Below are 19,253 nucleotides of genomic sequence, written 5' to 3' on the forward strand. Positions count from 1 at the left end.
AGTAACCTTAATCCAGCCTCCTTTCCTCTGCTTCAGTCCTCTACCTGTGGTAACACTAACCTAATTTAGAAGAGGGTCGCACAAATTGGAAAAATAAAAGATGGCAAGCGCTTTGAAATTCAAATGTTATATGAAGAAGTGCAAATATCATTGTTTTTAAAACGATGTACTATTATTTTCAGTATATATCAAAAGGAGAGGGGGTTTGTCATACTTGAAAGTCAGGAGGGAAGAAGTATTTCCTGTTTTATCTAAACACAAGCGAGAAGAAAAAGAATATCTCAGTAAAACAGGTAGCAACATGCTTATTAAAAAAATTGTACTAGGAGGACACTCCTTGGAGTGTTCAGGTCACCTCCTGATCAGAAAAAGAATAGATTTATTGGGAAACATAGAGGAAGAGCAGGATGGAAGTCAGAAAAAAATAGGGGTTTTCCCTAATACACACCTAAACCATAAATTGTGAAAGCAACTGCCAAGGCCTTAGTCCCACTCATCAGATGGTAATAGTGAGGATTCCTATTGAGCATGCACATGGTTTTGTTAGTGCGGCTATGTAATCTGAATTGAGCTCTTCATACATGTGAAATTTAAGGCTACAAGCCAATAATAGGAAAATAATTATTCCTATTTTTACTTCTTTTTCTCCATTGCTACATTCATGTTTGATTCTCCCGTGTTCTCTTGAATAAGTGTGATGCTGTTGTTTGTTTACATAAAACATTAAATCTCCTTCAAATCACACTCTTCTCATTCTAACTCCAGGGAGGTATAGCTGTGTAAACAACACTACAGAAGTAATTTGTCATTGGAGGTTCCAAGGGTTGTTTTTTTTTTTTTTTTTTGGGGGGGGGGCATGGGATTGTTTATTTAAGTTCCCAATAGAGCCTACAGCTGGAAATTTCCTGGTGTCCTCTCAACTATTTCAAACTCATGTAATGAAAAGACTTCAGTCTAAAATTTAATACTACAGAAGCAACAAAGGAGAGAGGAAAAAAATGACCTAGGATTACTTTTACTTCCAAGGATTCACCCCACTTCCTGGGCGATGTCCAAAGGTTTGAAGAAGATAGGAAGATAACATAGCCCAACACAGATATTCTATAAAGCAGTTCCAAATTTAAGAAAGAGCAAGGAAAGGAGAATCTAGAATGATGGAGTTCCAGGAGGCAAGGAACAAGTTAACTGAATAAATGTTAACCTTGTTTTGTAACTTTTATAATTGTTTTTATTCTTCCAGCATTCTTTTCATTTTGAAAATCAAAGATTTACGACCCTCCAGAGGTTCATAAATGAGCTTCAGGGACAAGACTTAAGAGACAAAATAATATTGGGAGTTATAGACTGTTAATCTCTGCTTTAAGCATTTTTAATGTGTTGTTTAGTTGCGTTTTAGGATTTATTTTTAGCAATAAGAAGTGGGTTCAAATATTCTCAGTCTCATAAATAGATGTAGTTATGCACCTTCTCCAGGTCCATTCTAACTTCCTTCAGTTTATCATGTGAAGTTTGGGATTAGAAAGCCCTCATTCCATTGTATTGCTTTCTGTTAAATTTTAAATGTTTTTTTCTTTTTTAAAAAATCGTATATTCCTTAGAAAGGTCAGCTTGCTTGTTGCTGTTTTTAGAAACCTGTCACTGTCTCAGTACTTTTCACATCTTTCATTTGTTTCTTCTTCTGTTGTTTCTCTCCTATTATTTATTACCATCTTCCTTGGCTCCTCTCTGAGCAAAATGTGGTGCTAATAGCTTTTCCCACCCATCCAGAAATAGAAAAATAGATTTCATCCTTCTAAAACCTTTCTATCAAACACATCCGCAAATTTATTTTATTATTTACATTTACGCAGGCAGCTAATAGCACCAAATGTTCTCTAGGTGGTTTACAAAAAGAAAAGAAATACAGAACCCAGAGAATGACTGAGCAGTATTTTTAATAGTGGTTAAAGTACGGGTGGTATCCACCTTATTTTCTTATTTCCTTTTTTATTTTATTTATTTATTTATTAAATTTGTTAGCCACCTATCTCGCTTCAAGGCAACTCTGAGCGGTTTACTATATCAAAATAAAACCATAAATATGTATACATTTATATAGTCACACATAAATAAAATCTTTGAAATTTCAATTGGGGAATTAAAAATGTATTTACATAGGTGAGCTTTCATCACTGCAGCAGTTTGCCCTCTTTTCAGTTTGAGAAAATACTTATCTTCATAATAGCATTTTGCAACCCAATATCTATCCAGAAGTAAATCTTATGGATGAGCCACTAAGAAGATAATATGACTGCACTTTTCTTCTTTCCCATTCAAAATGTGAACAAAAGCAAATGTATTCCGGTCGTTTTGCTTGTCATTAGTTAAACAGATTGACCAGATGGAACCAACTAAGGCTTTAACTACTCATCATTTTCACCATGTTCCTACTACTGATACTGTTTTGCAGTTTTGACTCTGGACTGCCATTTCTCAAAACACACGCATGCAACATGTAATATGATTACATTGAATTACTGTTCTTCATAGTAAATTGACAAATGCCACACATCCATCACAGCTGGAGATTTTGATCTTCAGGAAAACACAATGTTGTTGCCACTGCTGCTGGTGGTGGTATAGCTTCGTGTTTAATTTTTTTTCTTGCTGAGGTCTTCCCCTTTTCGGTGTAGAGTGTCATTATATGCAGATAATTCATAGATTATATCCTAATGATGCAGGAGAAAAGTAGACCATTTAAAAGTAGACTATTAAGCTTATTTTTGAAGCGTAATATCTTGAGTCTTGCAAAATCCTAAGTGCTAAATAGCTACATTTTAACTGTTCCAGAAATTAAGAGCCTTGAAGACTATTGTCACTTTCTTTAAATATATTTTATCTTGATTCTAGCACATGCTGAAACTAATTAAATATTAGTGAACAGGCTATATAAATGGAATAAGACAACATCTCTTGCATTTCTAAGCACTAATATGCATAGTGGTGGTGTGACTCCTTTTATGTATGTGTTCAAAATAAAGCACAATTGTTTTGAATAATTGTCCACAAGAAAATTAACTGCATGTTGTAAGTAAATGAATTATAATTATTTCATCTTAACCTAATGGTACTTACTCAAGTCTGATTTCATATAGGAGCACAAAAGGAGTCCTGATCAGATCGAAGGCCTATCTGGTCCCTTAATCACATGACTTTTGAGAAGCCCACAACTAGTTTTGAGGACAATAGGACTTCCCACTCAGTTGCTAAGCAGGTGCCATTGAAAAGAGCCATAGTATCTTGGACCTAGGGTGCCATATTTAGCTATCTTAGTAATCACTTTTCCCTACCAACATCCTTGATGGATTTTCCTGATATTGTCAGCCATTGTTCAATGGTGAATGTCATACACATCCCATCTTTCAGTTCCATTGGATAATTCCAATGAGTGAAGGAGACACTTATTTATACATTACCCCCTTACATTGTGGCATATTATATACTCTTATGCTATACCTCTCTTAACTTACCATTTCTATTTTCTTCATAGAAAAATTGCACCATTTCCTCGATCATTTTAATTGCTCCTTTTCTGCCTCTTTTCCAGCTCCATCACATAATATTTTTTTTTAAATACAGCTACTAAAACTGTGTGCCATATTCCAAGTGTGGTCACACCATAGATTTGTATAAAGGCATGATGATATTGTCAGTTTTATTTTTCAATCTTTTTCCTAATGATCTCTAACATGGAATTCGCCTTTTCACAGCTTTTTCACAGATTGCTAAGACTTAATTTAGCCTATAACAATCTATTCTATAATGACATTCCTCAGAGCTTGAAAATTAACCAACTGTGCTCTCTCTTTCTCTGTGTGTGTATGTGGTTTTTTTTTTTTTAAGGAACAATTGGAAAGTGAGAGTGTAAAATTAAAAAAAACTGAAGAAGATAGTAATTTAAAGGAAAAGAAATTTGAATCTATTATCACTGCCAAAGAAGATGAAATAAAGAATCTAAAAAAGCAGCTGAAAGAAATAAATGAAGCACAAAATTGCGTACAGGTATCAAGATACGAAAAAGAGGTAAGAAAATTCAGAGATACTGCAGAGATCTGAAGACATTGAGATACTGTAGGACTGAAACTAATTTCATAAGCCAAAAACTAAATGCAGTGTACTCTTCTGTAAATAAAATACTCAGAATACTGGTCTATCTATTAAAAAAAATAATCAGATTAATTTCCTCTGCCTTTTGGAGTGAAAAGCAGATATACAATCTGTCATTCCTTTGTATACCTAATTTTACTTTAAAAACCATACTATACTGGCTTCATTTACCCAGGAAGACCTTTTCTAAACTCTGAAAGCTATATAAAAGATGGATTAGCAGCATGTGGCAACCCCTGGCCAACCTTAATGGGGCTCTAAAGATAAGCAAGGTGGGTCCAGTTAGGGCATGCGTGAATGTGCTGGAAAAAATTGGGCTGTAGGGTAAATTGATTTAAAAAAAACAACAACAGTGGAATACCACTTTTTTACAATTATCAAGAAAGCTTCAAGGATATGTCCATGAAGTTCCCATAAGTCAAACTGCCCTCGAAGAAGACTATTTTAGTTAATACGCTTTGAAATAAAACGCCCATGTAATACAGGCGTAATCCACAAGGTGGTAGTAAAATATAATAACTTCTCTCCTTACTTGAAAAAAACATGTTATATTAGCCCTGGATCAGCTTTAATAAAAAGCAAAAGTGGAGTTCTTCCTGATAGTTTTATGATGCATGTTAATGTACAAAGGCTGATGCATAAATATGTATGGATTTAGTAATCCCTGCCCAGTTTCATTATGTGGAGAGAATTCTAGGTGGAAGAATATTTGTATAAATTCTTTTTGTATGGAAATGACTGAATTATGGGAAAGCCTTTAATAAAAAAAAAAAAAGAATGAAATGCAAGTCAGCATTCAGTGTGTCCCTCTTATTTAGCTAAATTGATTATTTCTGAGGTATAAGTGCGAAACCAGGGTGAACAGCACTTCTTGGTTAACTCAGCTATCCAAAATACTCAGGGCGTATTCTAGTACCTAAAAATAATATGATCCATAATAGATTTCCAGCATACATATTTCTAAACAATGATTGATGGATTTTATTTTTATTATTATTTTTTTTTGCATAAAAAGTAAGGCAAGATGCCATTAACAAATGGATATTATATTAGTACTTTGTGGTTCTGTTAATTTATAAGGGTACTTCTTGTAACAATGTTATAATTCAACTATCTTCTTTTCTTTCTTTCTTTTCCTACTTCTGATCATCTTCAAAAGGCAAGGAGTGAAAAACATCCTTCGTCTAGACAGGAATTATCATCAGGGGTCTCTTCTGCGTCTGTCTGTGAAAGGTATGGAATTGGGGTCCCCCCCCCTCCTATAATAATGCATTGTTTTGTCCTTGCTTTCTAGTTTTAAAAGGTATTTTCCCCTTACTTCTTGCCTTCTCCCGTCCCACTTCTAAGATAGATGTCTAGAACTTCTTTTAGGCTGGGTTGACACATCACAACTAATGAGATTAGCTTGGTTTTGGCTTTTGCTTTGTAATTTACGATTTAGGACTTAGGCATAAGTAGAGAGGCAACTGCAAATAAACCAGGCTTATCCATTAAGTCGTGATTAATAAAATCACGGCTTAGGATGATGTGTGCTCTAAACTGAACAATTAATAACATAAAAGCTGCACTGGACACCTGGTGCCTTAATTAACAGAAAGGAAAGGCTCGGTCCAAGCAGAAGAGCAAATGGGTATGCCTATGCATTAAAACCTTCACTTGCTGGATTTCACATGGGTCGATTTAAATGATACTTGAAGCCTGGTTCGTTTTTCAAAAATTCCGGATCTGGATTGGAAAAAGAATCAGGCTGGTACAGACTGTCTCCAAAGTCAGAATTATGATTTCCAAGAAGAGAAAAGAACAAAGTGATTGTTTCACCTTTCACTGTGTTCACTGTTTTGCATCTTTTAGGACATATTCCTCTCTTCAAACAGCTCTAGGTCCTCAGTCAATCTCTTCTGATTCCAAGCTCCTCCAAGAGAACCCTCACTATCCGAATATGCTTAAATACTGCAAATGGGGAGACATTTTATCCATGGATGGTATCAATAAAGGCTGTTTTCTACATACCATTCAAGGATAAATGACAGGAATATGCTCAGATTTAATTTGCTTTTATCCTGAATACCAAAAATAAAGGTATTATATGGGTTCATGCTGGATCTCTCTACTTTAAAAAAATAACATATGTAGCAAAGAAAAACACTGGTATCTTTATGCCATAAGTTACTTCAGTTACTTTAATTTCTCACACTTTCCCCCTGAATAACCCCCTCATGCTCCAATATTAATATTTGTTGGAGACCAGAAAGACAAATACAAAATCCCTATAGTATGCTTGTTGTATTCTCTAGTGGAGGCTGTAATAAGTAAGAATCATTTAGTTTGTGGGGAGGTTTAATCACATCTCTGTGTGGTATTGTTTCAGCCCAGTTTGAGAATCTCTTCTTCCCATCAGCTACCTTATGAAGTTACCGTTTTATCAAAATTTCTTAAAATTTTGGATCATGGATCCCTTCCCATAATTTCTGGCCCCGAGTCTGGGTTGCAAACACAGATGGTGCTGTTGTTTTTAACGATATGCTTGTTGGGCTAAAGGAAACAGAAAAAGCACAGGATAATACTTTATATCTGAAATCATTCATCTTTAGGGATGAACTGGAAAGTGTTTTCTGGGGCATGAAGGAAGAATTCAGTCGAATACGTGCACTGGCAAGAGCACAGACGGACCAGCTGAATAAATGTAACCTAAGGAGAGAACCTACAACTGGTATCATTTTATTGCAGTACTTTCTTCTGAAAACTATGCTTTACTGCCTTCTAACTCTTTGCATCGACTGCGTAGAGATTCGGTTTAAGATTACCCATACCTTTTTGTTATGCAGAATGCCACATAATACAGTGCATTTATTTGATATGGCAATAACCCTTGGGTTTTGGGGGAAATACCAGGGCATATTCATTTATGGCATGTGATTTGACAGCTCACTTTGCTGTGAGTGCACGAATTCCATTTTGCAGTGGTTGTCTTGATGGGTTTACTGGCAAAATAAAGACTTTTGGTCACTCCAAAAATAGACTATGTAGAAGGAGAAAGGCAACAGTATCTGCGTTACCTCACTCCTTCCTAACCACCATATATTGCTAGCAAAAGCCTACTATGACCTCAGTTGGCATAAAGCCACTTAGATTTGGGAATTTGGTCAATTAGGTTTACAACCACATTCTAATGAATACATTTACATCTTTGCAGCAGACATGTTCACTGACTGTGGGAACTCTAAATTAAGATGTTTGGGCTAGAAAGTGAGGCCATTAATCCCCTTTGATGCAATACTGTATCAGTATTTGTTTGTTTGTTTGTCTGTTTCAATACACACTATAGTGAGATAATCTCAGTGCAACACAAGCCTCATGTGAGATTGTTCTGGTTATTTAAGCAGATATGAATTTGCATGTTGTTGCATGGTATATGGAAAGAAAGCATACTATACAGATTTGCTTTAATATATGTTTTATATACACCTCTATCAATCTAGCTATCACTTGTCATATCCAGAAGTATAATGTGATGGATGTAATCCACAGTCTAAGATACCTGATTTCTTTTTTTAAAAAATGAGTGGCACAAGAGGATTTATCTATAATTCACGTGTATTTCTAGGGATCGGGCTGCTGGTAACATTTTGAGCAGACTGAAAAAGCAGCAAACTATGACTTAATTTTCTTCTAGCGATAAGTCATTTAATGTAATGTGAATGTCTAAAAGCTACTGACATGCAAAGCATTTCAGGTTTGAGCAGATAAATACTCTATTTCAAGTTGAAAGCTATTTTGCAATCGAAACGGACTAATTTTGGAAGTATTTTGCATTCTGATAAGTCCGTTTTCGAGTTCAAAACACACTGTTTCAAGCTCAGAGCACTTCCGAGTGATTGAAAGAGCCTTTTTTAAAATGCAAACTTGTTTCAGGTTTTGAATTTAAAACAGTTGAAATTTGAAACATTTGCACACCCCCTACTGAAAGCCCTTTCCTCACCTCAGTTGTAAAAACCATCTTTGCTAGATCAAACCAAAATCTGTCTAATCTATGACAGCCAACAGGGGCCGATCAGATGCTACTGCAAAGTATATGTGCTTATAACCCAATTTTCGACATTCTTTGTTCTCTAATAATAGCTGCATCTGATTGCTAGGCTTGACTGATTTATAGCCAACTTCCAGAGCTTGGGCAGCTTACGAATAGCTGATGTAAGTGCTTCACAGTATAACATGCATTGGAAGAAGTTAAGTCTGGACAGAGCCAGTCATTTCCGTGAATAACTATAGGGCAAGCTAATTCAGACATGGCTTTTAACCTGCCAGAATTGTCTGTATTTTACTGGAGACAAACATGGGCTTAACTTAATTTAGTCTCTAGTAAGTGCAGATATGTAGCTCTTTTAGCAAATTCTTCAACATGGCTGAAATGATATGACCTGATGTGCTAAAAGGATGTCTTATAGTTTCTCGTTCAGTAGTATCTCTCTGAGCTAGGATTTAAAATCATGGAAGAAGGAATAGTTAGTGACCCTTTTCAATCCACTCTTCCTCCAAGGACTCCCCTCAAAGGGTCTCTGGAATGAAAGGGGGAAATTTTGAGCAAAAGGAGGAAGAAATGCCCCTTCTCTGTAGAGTGAAACAGCTGAAATCTGTGTTAGAGCACTGAAAGAAATGAGACTGGTTTGAATGAAACCAAGCTGAATTGAAAGAACAGATGTAGTTAGAGATAGAAAGGTAATTTAATTTAATATAGAAAATAAAGATATTTATATGTAAGTAATGAGCCCTCAGAAAAAAAGACCTGATAACTCTGTCTAATTGCTAGGCTACTAATCAAGAAAGCTTTAAAACTTTGACACATAAAAGCAATTGTGTAATATTTTACTTTAGTTCCAAGCAAGATTTCTAACATGTTTATCCCTGAAGAAAGGAATTAATGGTTTGACATGGAGGAACACCAGCATCGGCCTGCTGTGTCAAATGAGGCAATGAGGGGAATAATGCAGTTTCAAAAAAATATATGTTTAGAACCCAAAATCTACCATAGTGCATTAGGGGGAATTTTTTTATTTTATTTTATATTAGAAAACATATATATATATTATACATATATATAAAAATTTAACATATTTTTGGGTGGTGGAATTTGTCAGGAATTTGTATAACTTAACGTTATATTTTAATCTGGGATATCTTTTAATCTTTTCCTTTGCGTCTTTTTTTTACTAGAAATTCCTTTCTCCAAGCCTATCCAGTGCACTGATGAACAAACGGATGACCTTTGTAATCCATGGGTTAAAAAGGATACCAACAGAGATGTACCTCATTTCTCAACTATTGCGTCAAGAGGAATGGGACCAGACGAGGAAGAAAACTCTGTGGAATCCCTTTCTAAGCTTAATGTCAAGTTCCCACCTACAGATAGTGATACTGAATTCTTGGAGAGCTCCCCAGAGACTACTCCAATTCTAAATGCTCTGATGACTGAAAACATGCTCCCAAATCAGCCATTTAACATGGACCATGGGGACCAGGAGGTGAGTTTCAATAAGATGAACTCTAACTGGAGGAGTACGAGCAAATGACTGTACTACTTCAGTGATGCAAAACAGGTCAAAGGTAAGTTTACCCAACCTTCAATTCACCCAAACATGTTCATCCAGACTCTTTTGAACAAACCTCCATGTTATATAAAAACACATTTCTTTTTAACTCTGGAACTAAAGACTATAATAGATAGAATATCTCCGAATTTAATTTTCCCTCTTCAGAAGCTAATGAGAAAATGTTGGGGGACCTCAGCTGGTATCAATCTTTTAAAATATATACTTTTATTTTTACTTATGATTGATCTGTAAGCTATAAAATTGAGTAGGGACTTCAGTTTCTTTCTGCTATATATTTCCAAGGCAAAACTTACTGCTTGCTGTTCTAATCAAAAATATCTGCATTAGTCCAGCAAAATAGGGTCTGTAGGCACCAACAAGCTCTGAAACATCTGCCTTGGTATCTGTCAAGCACTCTATCCACCTGATTTATTTTTACATTTGAAAAAAATGAAACCAGAAATTGGCATGCCTCCAAGTACCATCCTTTACCAATTTTTATTTATGCAAGTATTGTTGGGTCCACCAAGATCCCAATGAAGTAGTAAGACATTGCCTGCCTGGTGCTGATTTGCTTTCTGATAATGCATATTTTGTGCCTGGACCTGGCTAATTTACTGTGTAGGCAAGTCTCCCATAGCAGCCTTTTCAGGATCACATGCTCACAATGTACTCCCAATCTCCAAATATTTGCCTGCGCTTTTACTCAGTGTATAATAGCATGATATATTAGTATTCTAATGGTATTTAAAATTTTGCTATGAAACAAGAGCTAGTGTTCTCCACTCTAGTATTTATTTATTTAACTTATTTATTCAATTACTATAGCTGCCCATCTCAATCTTTTAACTCTTGCTGGCTTACAATCTATTACAATTAAAAATACTAAAAATATTTTAAAATAGTAAAAACACTAAAAAAATCACACGATGATAATGCATGTTTTTAAATTAAAATGGATGTTAATATTAGGAAAGTTTACCCATGATGCGTAAATCAGTGGTCCCCAACCTTTTTATCGCCGCGGCCCGCTGAGTGCGCACAGGGGTGGGGGCACGGCCCAGGAGCTTTTGCGCACGGCCCAGTGCGCAAAAGCGGCCGGGGGACATGAACGCTGCAGCGCAAAGGCTCCTGGGCCGTGCGCTGCAGCGTTCATGTCCCCCGGCCACTGCACGGCCCGGTGCCAGGTACTCCACGGCCCGGCACCGGTCCGCAGACCGGGGGTTGGGGACCACTGGCGTAAATGATTGCAAATAAGTGGTTTCTTATTTGTTCTTAGTTTACTTAAGGGCCTCATGTTGCATGCATTCAGATGATTCAAATTTCTTTTTCTTGACCTGTTCAAGCAACTCTCTGGATATAGTCATGATGTATGCATGGAGTTGCTTTAAAACAGGCAGCAATAAGAAAACCTCATTTATTTTTTATTAATGTTTTATTCTTCATTCGTTCCTAGGACAGTCTTCCTCTACTTTATGTATTCAGATGTATAGGACTTCAGAGATGGCTCAGTGAAGCCCTATACATCTGGAAGTCTGATCACAGGAAGTCTGCTTTCGGAACTTAGTATGATATCCTTGATTTCCTCTCTTTCTCCCCATTTTTATTCTTCGATAGCCCAGTAGTAATGGGCAATGTTGCTTACAGATAGCCTGGTTTCAATCCTTGCAATCCCTAAAGGTAGATGCTGGAAAGTAATTTCTTTACAATGCACAGAAGATTTACAACTTTACTTCTGAAGTGACTCGAGATATTTAAACCTTTCAGATAACATCACAATGAGTCTTGATTCTCTATCCACTGGGTCAGATCTGATTGGTTTTCCCATGCTGCCCCACTTCTTTTCTGTCTCTGCACTGTCTTAGCGTACTGCTGTGCCATATTGTTGCTGCCCTGTTTCTATATACTGGTAGCAGATTGGGCTTCTATTAAGCTGCAAACCTAAACACGCCCCATAAAGAAATAGATCCTGTTGAATTTAATGCAGCTGCCATCTGAGTAAATTCACACCAGATTGTACTGTGCAGGGGTTCAGACACAATTTAAATATAATCACCACTTTTATGAACAGTAGCTTCTCATCTTTAAATTGTTAAAGATTACATACATACACCTTTACCTATTAGAGAATTTTACAACATTAACATTCCTAAAGTGTTTGAATTTTTCATACAATAAGATGAAATTTTTACGATGCATGTTTATTTTATGGAGAATAAAAGCTGATGTAAGCATTTATCAGCTATGTTCTAGACAAGACATATTAATGTCATGTAAATACATGCAGTATAGATTTCTGAAGACTCCTTCAAGTTCTGGAATGTTTGTTCTAATATTGAGAGATGACTCCAATTTGTATAATTGACAGAGAATGGGTGTCCACGCAGTCTTGTAGAATCTATTTTCTTCAATCATAAAAGCACATAATAACCATGTCTACTCTCCTCTTACCAGTTTTCAAATGAGTATCAAAAGAAAACATCTAAAAGACAATGTCTTCCAGAACAAAACTCTCATGAAAATGAGAGTATTTTATCATACATAATTTATATACACACACATACATATACCAAACTGTTTGTTTCCTTCACTAGGTTTTAGTTTTTCACTTGCATTATTTGATAACTAACCAGTTTTTGCTTTTCATTGCATCAAATCCTGAGCTGAGTTGGTATAAAACAAATTAAACTATTTTTTTCTATTACTATGAAGATTCCTGTGGCGTTACAAAGCATCCGTTCTATTACTTCTTACTTTCCCTTTTCTCCAATATGTCTCCTGCTTGTTCTTTTAACTAGTTAGACTGTGTATTCATTTCTCAATAGATGGCACCCTGCATTGTATAGTAAAGCATGTGAAACAGCTGGTATGGGATTCTAAGTTGATAGAGAATTATGCAGTTTAAAGCAGACAGGCGAATAAAAGCTAAAGTGTCATAATTTTAAAGATATTAGGCTATTTTTTTTGTTTTTGAAAAATAAGCACATGCATTTTTAAATTCTGAATAGCCAGTACCGTACTATAATTCAGTGATAGCCAGGATGTCTTGATATCTTAAGTGTTTACATTTGGAAAGACAACTGGCGACAGAAAATAGTTCCAATATTTGTTAGTTGTATCCAGGAAGGAATGTAGAACATAAGGCCTTTGATTAAAATTATGTATCTTATCCAGAAACGTAGGCATAAGAAGCCAATGCTACTTTAGACTTCATTAAAGATACAGACACATATATTTGCTTAAGTATTCTGTTACTTTTCTTATCCTTAAATTCTTGCATTCCTTTCAAATATAAATTTGTTTTTATAATTTATTTTTAACTGATCAAAATTACCGCTCAATTATAGGCAGGAAAAGAAACTTAAATGCACGGCCCTTTTTAGCAACAGGAGGAAATGTAAAAGTTCAGTTTTGCTAAAAATAATAATGGCCCCAATTCCTTTAGCATGCTAACATGGCTCTAGCAAGCTGGCATTAAAGTGAAGGCAGGGTCCTTCACTTTAAAGACAAATAAAGTTGGCCTGATTTGAGATGCATTCAGTGAGACTGTGAGACTGTCCTCTCCTGATAAAAGTAGGTAGATTCACTCCCTGAGTCAGCTGAAGATAGCTTGAGGCACCTCATTATCTTGCCTGCAGAGTAAATGTAGACAGTATGAAAATGCATTTAAAATGTTTGGATCCTTGTATACAGGATTAACCTTGCTGACATCCTAATATTGCTGATTTACACACTTGATTCCCCCATCCTTTTTTTTTTCTTCAGCAGACAAGAATTTCTGTCATGTATTTAGTACATGTGTTAACAAGTAAAGATGAGGAGGGGAAACTTAAATGCAGCGTAATTGGCAACCATAAGTCGTTAGAACTGTGGCTCTCAGTTGATGTAATAAATTTAGCTCTTCCTTGCAGACTAAATATAAAAACTTGAGTCTGCTTTCTTGGTGTATTGCAGTTTCTTAAACACCTGGATTGAAAACTGTAATAATGAAAACAAGAATGTAGACTGAATTGAACAGTTAGGGATGTTGTGCATCTCTGTACTGTGGCTCATTTAGGGGTTTTTAGTTCAGAATGGATTGCTCCTTATTTTGAGGAAAGCAAATATAAAGGGCATGCCACACCTCTTAAATAAAGTACTTTAGCATATGCTTAGATGTATACCATTTAGAAGTATATATCCCAATACTTAAAACAAATACATGGTGTTTAACCATCTGTATGAGCCACTCAGGCGGCCACTCAATTTCTCTAACTAAAAACTACGTTAGCAAGGAGCATGCATAAAGTAGGATACAGCAATTAAAATGCTAATTCGTTTGTTTTAACCAATGGGCTGCAAGTTAAGGGCACCTTTGTTTATCATTAATTCTCTTTGGATTCTTGTTTGCAACTGAAATAAACACATTAAAGTTTTTCCTTTTAACAAGAAGTGGTACCTAGTAGTTACTGAATTTTAATTGTCTTTTTTTAGTATTTCAAACATGTATGCATGTTGAAATTATGGAAATGAAAAAATGTATTTCATTAATCACTTAAAAGGCAACTAATTAATTGCAACATTAAAATTATTGCAAACATTCATAACAACATAACATAAAAAGGACACCATCAGCAGCAATCCAAAATAAAACCTACTCAGCTATCTTAATTTCTTCTACAGTGCAAATTTAATCCAAAGAAATCATTTCTTCGGCAATGTTATTTTCATTAGATCATGGGTGTCAAATTCTATTGTGTCACGTGACATATTGTGACGTATCACGATGTTTTTTGCCTTTGCAGAGTAGGGGTGGGCGTGGCCTGTGCAGGACGCATCCGGCCTGCGCGCCACCAGTTTGACAGGTCTGCATTAGATGTTAAGTGAAGTTGTTAAGGGGAGATTTTAAGAGAATTCTAGATGTCTAGTCAAAAGTAAGTTTGATTGTATTCAATGAAACCTATTCCTAAATAAATATAACTGCATATTAAATCAAGTTGCAACACAAAACTCAATTGAAGGTTAAACACAGCTTGTTTTTCATTATGGTTTGTTAAACAAACAACAGTGTTCTACTCTGTACAGAATACTAAGACATCATGGGTGAATTCACACATCATACTTACCCAAAAACCAAACAAATCACATTATGGCTTAGTGTCAAGTGTTAACCAGGCCAGTAAATAAAAATTCTCAAGAGAAGAGTTGGTGTGTATATGATCAAATATTACCAAAAAAGCATGAAATGCTTCCTGTTACAGTTATTAAAACTGCCAGTTTAAATGAAGGTGGAGTTGCAAATAAGTAATTAAAAGCACACTTCCATAGTGATACTTAAAACACGCATCAATGCTTAGACAGGTTTCCAAAGCAATTTACACCAACAAAAAAGTAGTGTTTGTTAGAACTTGATGTAATTATACCTAATTAGCCTAGAAGGATTGATGACTGACCACAGTACAAGATGTACAAGATAAATCTGCAAAGGCCCTGTGACAAATCTTAAATATTGTTTAGACAAAGCATTAACTCCTAAGAGAAACAGTAGCTGCTTCTCTGTTCTCCATCCCTTTTAAATTAACTACTTTATTTCAAAATTCACACATCAATAACATAGTTAGGAGTAGATATATACATATTTGTGTATATTGTGTTTAAATATCAAAGAAAACATGTAGATTCAAATGGCATGTTCTTACGTAATAACAAAGAACTTCTAGAAATATATCCTGGGTTTTGTGCCCTTGTCATTTTGTTATTGCAGTGTCACATTTTCAAAATACATATTATCTTTAAAAAGAACCCCCGTCTTGAAACACCAAATGAATATTTGCTTACCAAAATTATTTTGGCTTGTGTGCCATAATCAATGAACTCCTTAGTTAAGACTTGAATATTCATGTATTTCAGTTGTTTTAAAAGTATGAAGTGCTGATGATCAAAATTCTTACATAATGTGAATACCAGTACCTTAGCATTATAGTTACAGAAGTAAAATATGCCTATATTTATCATGCTAGAACTGCTGACCAAATGTGCTAGTTAATGGTAATCAGTTCTAAAATTAAAAAGAAATAAAATATTTTATATGCTTCAGGCTTTAGATCAGTGTTTCTCAACTATAGCATTTAAAATATGTGGATTGCTTTAGAGAAAATCAAAGCTTATTATTTAGTAAAATGCTACATATTTAAGGAAACTAACCAGCACTAAACCACTGTCAGTGAGAACCAACACTGATTATACAGAAAGCATTCACTCCTTTTTCCCCGTTTCTTACAGCCTCCGTGGAACTCTTACTGCACTCAAGGCACTGACTTACTGGCACTTGCTTCTGAAGACTCGGAACTCAGTCAGTCAGGAATATGTGAATTCTGTCAGAAAGTGTTCCCACCATCTCTTACATCCAGGGAGGATTTTCTGAGGCATCTGAATTCACATTTCAACTTGAAGTCTTAGCATCACTTGAGAACAGACAAGTTTTATTTAATTTAATTGTAGATGCTGTCTTTGATCTTGGTCCCAACAGATATACAAATTTCAGAATATAAGGTGGCATTTATAACAATCTGTCAAGTTCATGCCCCACATTAATATAATTAAAATCAGATACAAAGCCCTACAATAAATATATTGAAACTCCTTTTGAATCAACATGTCTTGAGTTCAAACTGTAGTTGCAGAGGGATGCTGAATATTATGATCCAGTCCAATATGTAACAAATGAAAATTGGGATCGTGTTTTGTATATAGAACTGATAAGGGTGTATCATCGTTTGTATTTCTAAATAACATTTATTTATTAGTATTTTTTTTTAACATTTGGCATACCAGTTAAGTACATGAAAATAAGTGCTATGCATTTTAGTGCTTGCAAGTACACACTGACCCTTATATTAGGCATTTACTTATGAACAATTTATTAAAGTAAATTTCTTGCTTATGTTTCCCCTTTTGTAATAAACCAATGACCCACATGTTTCACCTACTTATAAGTGGTATATTAATGTCAAAATAAACCATAAATGCATTTACATATAAGTATGCATGGAACATGTATACAGGTATGAGTGCTTTATTCTGTGACCCTATATCTATTTATTTTATTCCTAGTCCAAAAAAAAAAAAAGTTATTTGGAACAGAACTTTGTAATGCTGTTGACTTGGTAACAGAAAGTGACAATCAGCTACTATTTAAATACAGCAAATACTCTTACCTCTACTACAGTAAGACTAGAAGTAGGACTTTCCATACTTTAAAGAAAAAACCCTGCTATTCAAAGTCAGTGTGGCATGATAAATTTGGGTTGAGATTTAGTGTTTAGCTTCCTATATCTAACCTTGAACAGAATCATGGACTTCCATGAAGAAGGAAGGTGGCAATGGCTATGTTGCAACAGCCTTATCCTACAATGAATGTCCTGCTATGTGCTTAACTAAAGCCACTGAAGGCAAAGGATTCTGTCATCGGCAATTCAGTCTGTTGCATACAAGAATTTATAACCAATGCACAATGACATTTTCCTGATTGGACTGTCCCCCATAAAAAATATTTAATAAATATCCAGCTGACTTTGTTCAGACCGAAAGGTGAGGCAAAGCAGGGTTAAGTCTGGTTTGTACTTGGGAAGGGGACGTGCAGCCATATCTATGAAATTACTAGGAATCCAGCTCAACTCCACAAGCTTTTTCCTTTTTTTTTTTTATCTAAATGGCACTCAGATATTAAATATACAGGAAAAACTTTAGTTCCTTGGTAGGTGAAGTCCAAGTTTTGCACACAGTATCATTGAGATTCAGTCCCCATCATTACCAGAGCTGGAGACATGGAGAATCATTACAGACAATGCAGATAATATTGAGCAAAAGGGTAGTCCTCAACTTACGACCACAATTGAGCCCAACGTTTATGTTGCTAAGCGAGACATTTGTTCAGTGAATTTTGCCCGTTTTACTACTTTTCTTGCTATAGTTAAGTGAATCATTGGTTAAATTAGTAAAATGGTTGCTAAGTGAATATGTCTTCCCCCATTGACTTTGCTTATCAGAAGGTTGCAAAAGGTGATCACATGACCCTGGGACACCACAACCATCATGAGTCACTTGCCAAGCATCTAATTTTGATCACATGACCATGGGGACGTTGCAACAATCGCAAGGGTGAAAAATGATCATAGGTCACTTTTTTCGTGCCATTGTAACTTTGAACAGAATTGTTGTAAGCCAAGGACTACCTGTATCCGATTCTGTATAAGACCCCTTATATATAAGCACATAAATATGGTCAATTGTTCAAGCTTAGGAGAGGTGAACCAAAATTCCTTTCTCCTCTAATTGATTCCTCTTGCTACATTGTTCATAATGAAAGTTCCTAATAGTCTAGTCTAGTGGGTTTTTTTTTAATCTCAGCAACTTCAAAAAAGTATTATTTGGGGTATTCTGGGAGTTAAAGTCCACATCTTAAACTTACTAGTGTTGAGAAACACTGGTCTAGTCAGCCCACAGTTACAAGTTTTCTTGTAAGCTGAGGACTGACTAGGCCAGTGATTCCAGCCTAGGTTATTTTCATCTTTCTCTAAACTGACTGGTATTATGACTAATTTTAAAACTGGAAACAAGAAAAAAAAGGAAAGAATTAAATTAAGGCCTAGTCTAACAATTGTGGGATATGATAGATGAAGTTTGAAACTTCTAGATCAGCGGCCTCCAACCTTTTGGGCCCCAGGGACCAGTTCCGTGGAGAAAGTGTTTTCCGCAGACTGGAGAGGACATGGTTTTGCATGCTGCCTGCGTCCCGCAGATGGGGCTTCACTTTTTGCGCAGACTGGTTGCTGGCATGCTGCGGACCAGTGCCACTCCATGGACCAGGGGTTGGGGGTCCTGCTCTAGATCTTGAACTACAACTTCCAAAAGTTTCAGGCCAGCATGACCAACAGTGAAGAATCCAATTATGGATCAGCAACATCTGAGATTCCCTACTTCTGAATTAAGAGGAAACTGTACTTTAGTAGTAGACTCACAAAGGCCTAAAGTCAAGTCCACAATCTCCAGTTTAAAACAAGATTAGTCATTTATACAGTGTTAGTCATTTATTACAGTAATCCAGTAATTCCAGTATTTTTCAGGAAGCTTTACAAAATGGATAAATGCAGCCTATTGAATTTTTATTGCAGATGTAAAAATTTATACAGTGATCAGTTTTAATAAAGTGTCAATATAGTAGAACCTCTGGTCACAATCATAATTCGTTCCATAATTTTGGTCACAACCCAATTTGGTCGTGACCTGAACCTAATTTTGTAAATTTGGTGCTTACAAAAAAAATGGCACAGAAGGGGAAATTGGCAGCAGGGAAAAAAAATTGTGAATTTTTTGGTCGGAACCCAATTTGGTCGTGGTCAGAAGTGTTCATGACCAGATATTCTACTTATATGCAATTAAAGGATTTTTTTTTTTTACTTTCTCAAAATGTCTTGTGCAATAGAAATGTGACCATGTCCAGGTTATAACTTGGCTGGGGGAGTGATGCCTTGCACAATT

At 35.6% G+C, this 19,253-nt stretch overlaps 1 protein-coding gene and 1 long non-coding RNA gene across 14 annotated transcripts in view; one reads left to right on the forward strand and one right to left on the reverse strand.

Annotated features, from left to right (window-relative positions):
- Positions 1 to 16,749, forward strand: part of TANK (TRAF family member associated NFKB activator) — a 40,945-nt gene extending 24,196 nt beyond the window's left edge. For 12 of the 13 annotated variants that reach the window (XM_087881960.1, XM_034426131.3, XM_087881957.1 and 9 more), the window contains 5 exons: positions 3,883 to 4,062; positions 5,306 to 5,379; positions 6,738 to 6,856; positions 9,358 to 9,665; positions 15,996 to 16,749. In XM_087881960.1, the coding sequence (XP_087738086.1) occupies positions 3,883 to 4,062; positions 5,306 to 5,379; positions 6,738 to 6,856; positions 9,358 to 9,665; positions 15,996 to 16,172 (858 nt within the window). In that variant the 3' untranslated portion in view covers positions 16,173 to 16,749. Of the gene's footprint in view, positions 1 to 3,882; positions 4,063 to 5,305; positions 5,380 to 6,737; positions 6,857 to 9,357; positions 9,748 to 15,995 lie in introns of all 13 variants that reach the window. The other variant, XM_034426176.3, reaches the window with a different exon arrangement.
- LOC148116588 (uncharacterized) lies at positions 1,801 to 16,074 on the reverse strand. Its single transcript, XR_015731129.1, has 2 exons — positions 16,036 to 16,074; positions 1,801 to 2,708 (listed from the first exon to the last, which is right to left on the reverse strand). It is a non-coding gene; the product is annotated as an uncharacterized LOC148116588 (long non-coding RNA).
- Positions 16,750 to 19,253: the final 2,504 nt, after the last annotated feature.

This window comes from Pantherophis guttatus, chromosome 1, assembly GCF_059756535.1.
Source record: "Pantherophis guttatus breed Tessera chromosome 1, ASM5975653v1, whole genome shotgun sequence".
Lineage (NCBI taxonomy): Eukaryota > Metazoa > Chordata > Lepidosauria > Squamata > Colubridae > Pantherophis > Pantherophis guttatus.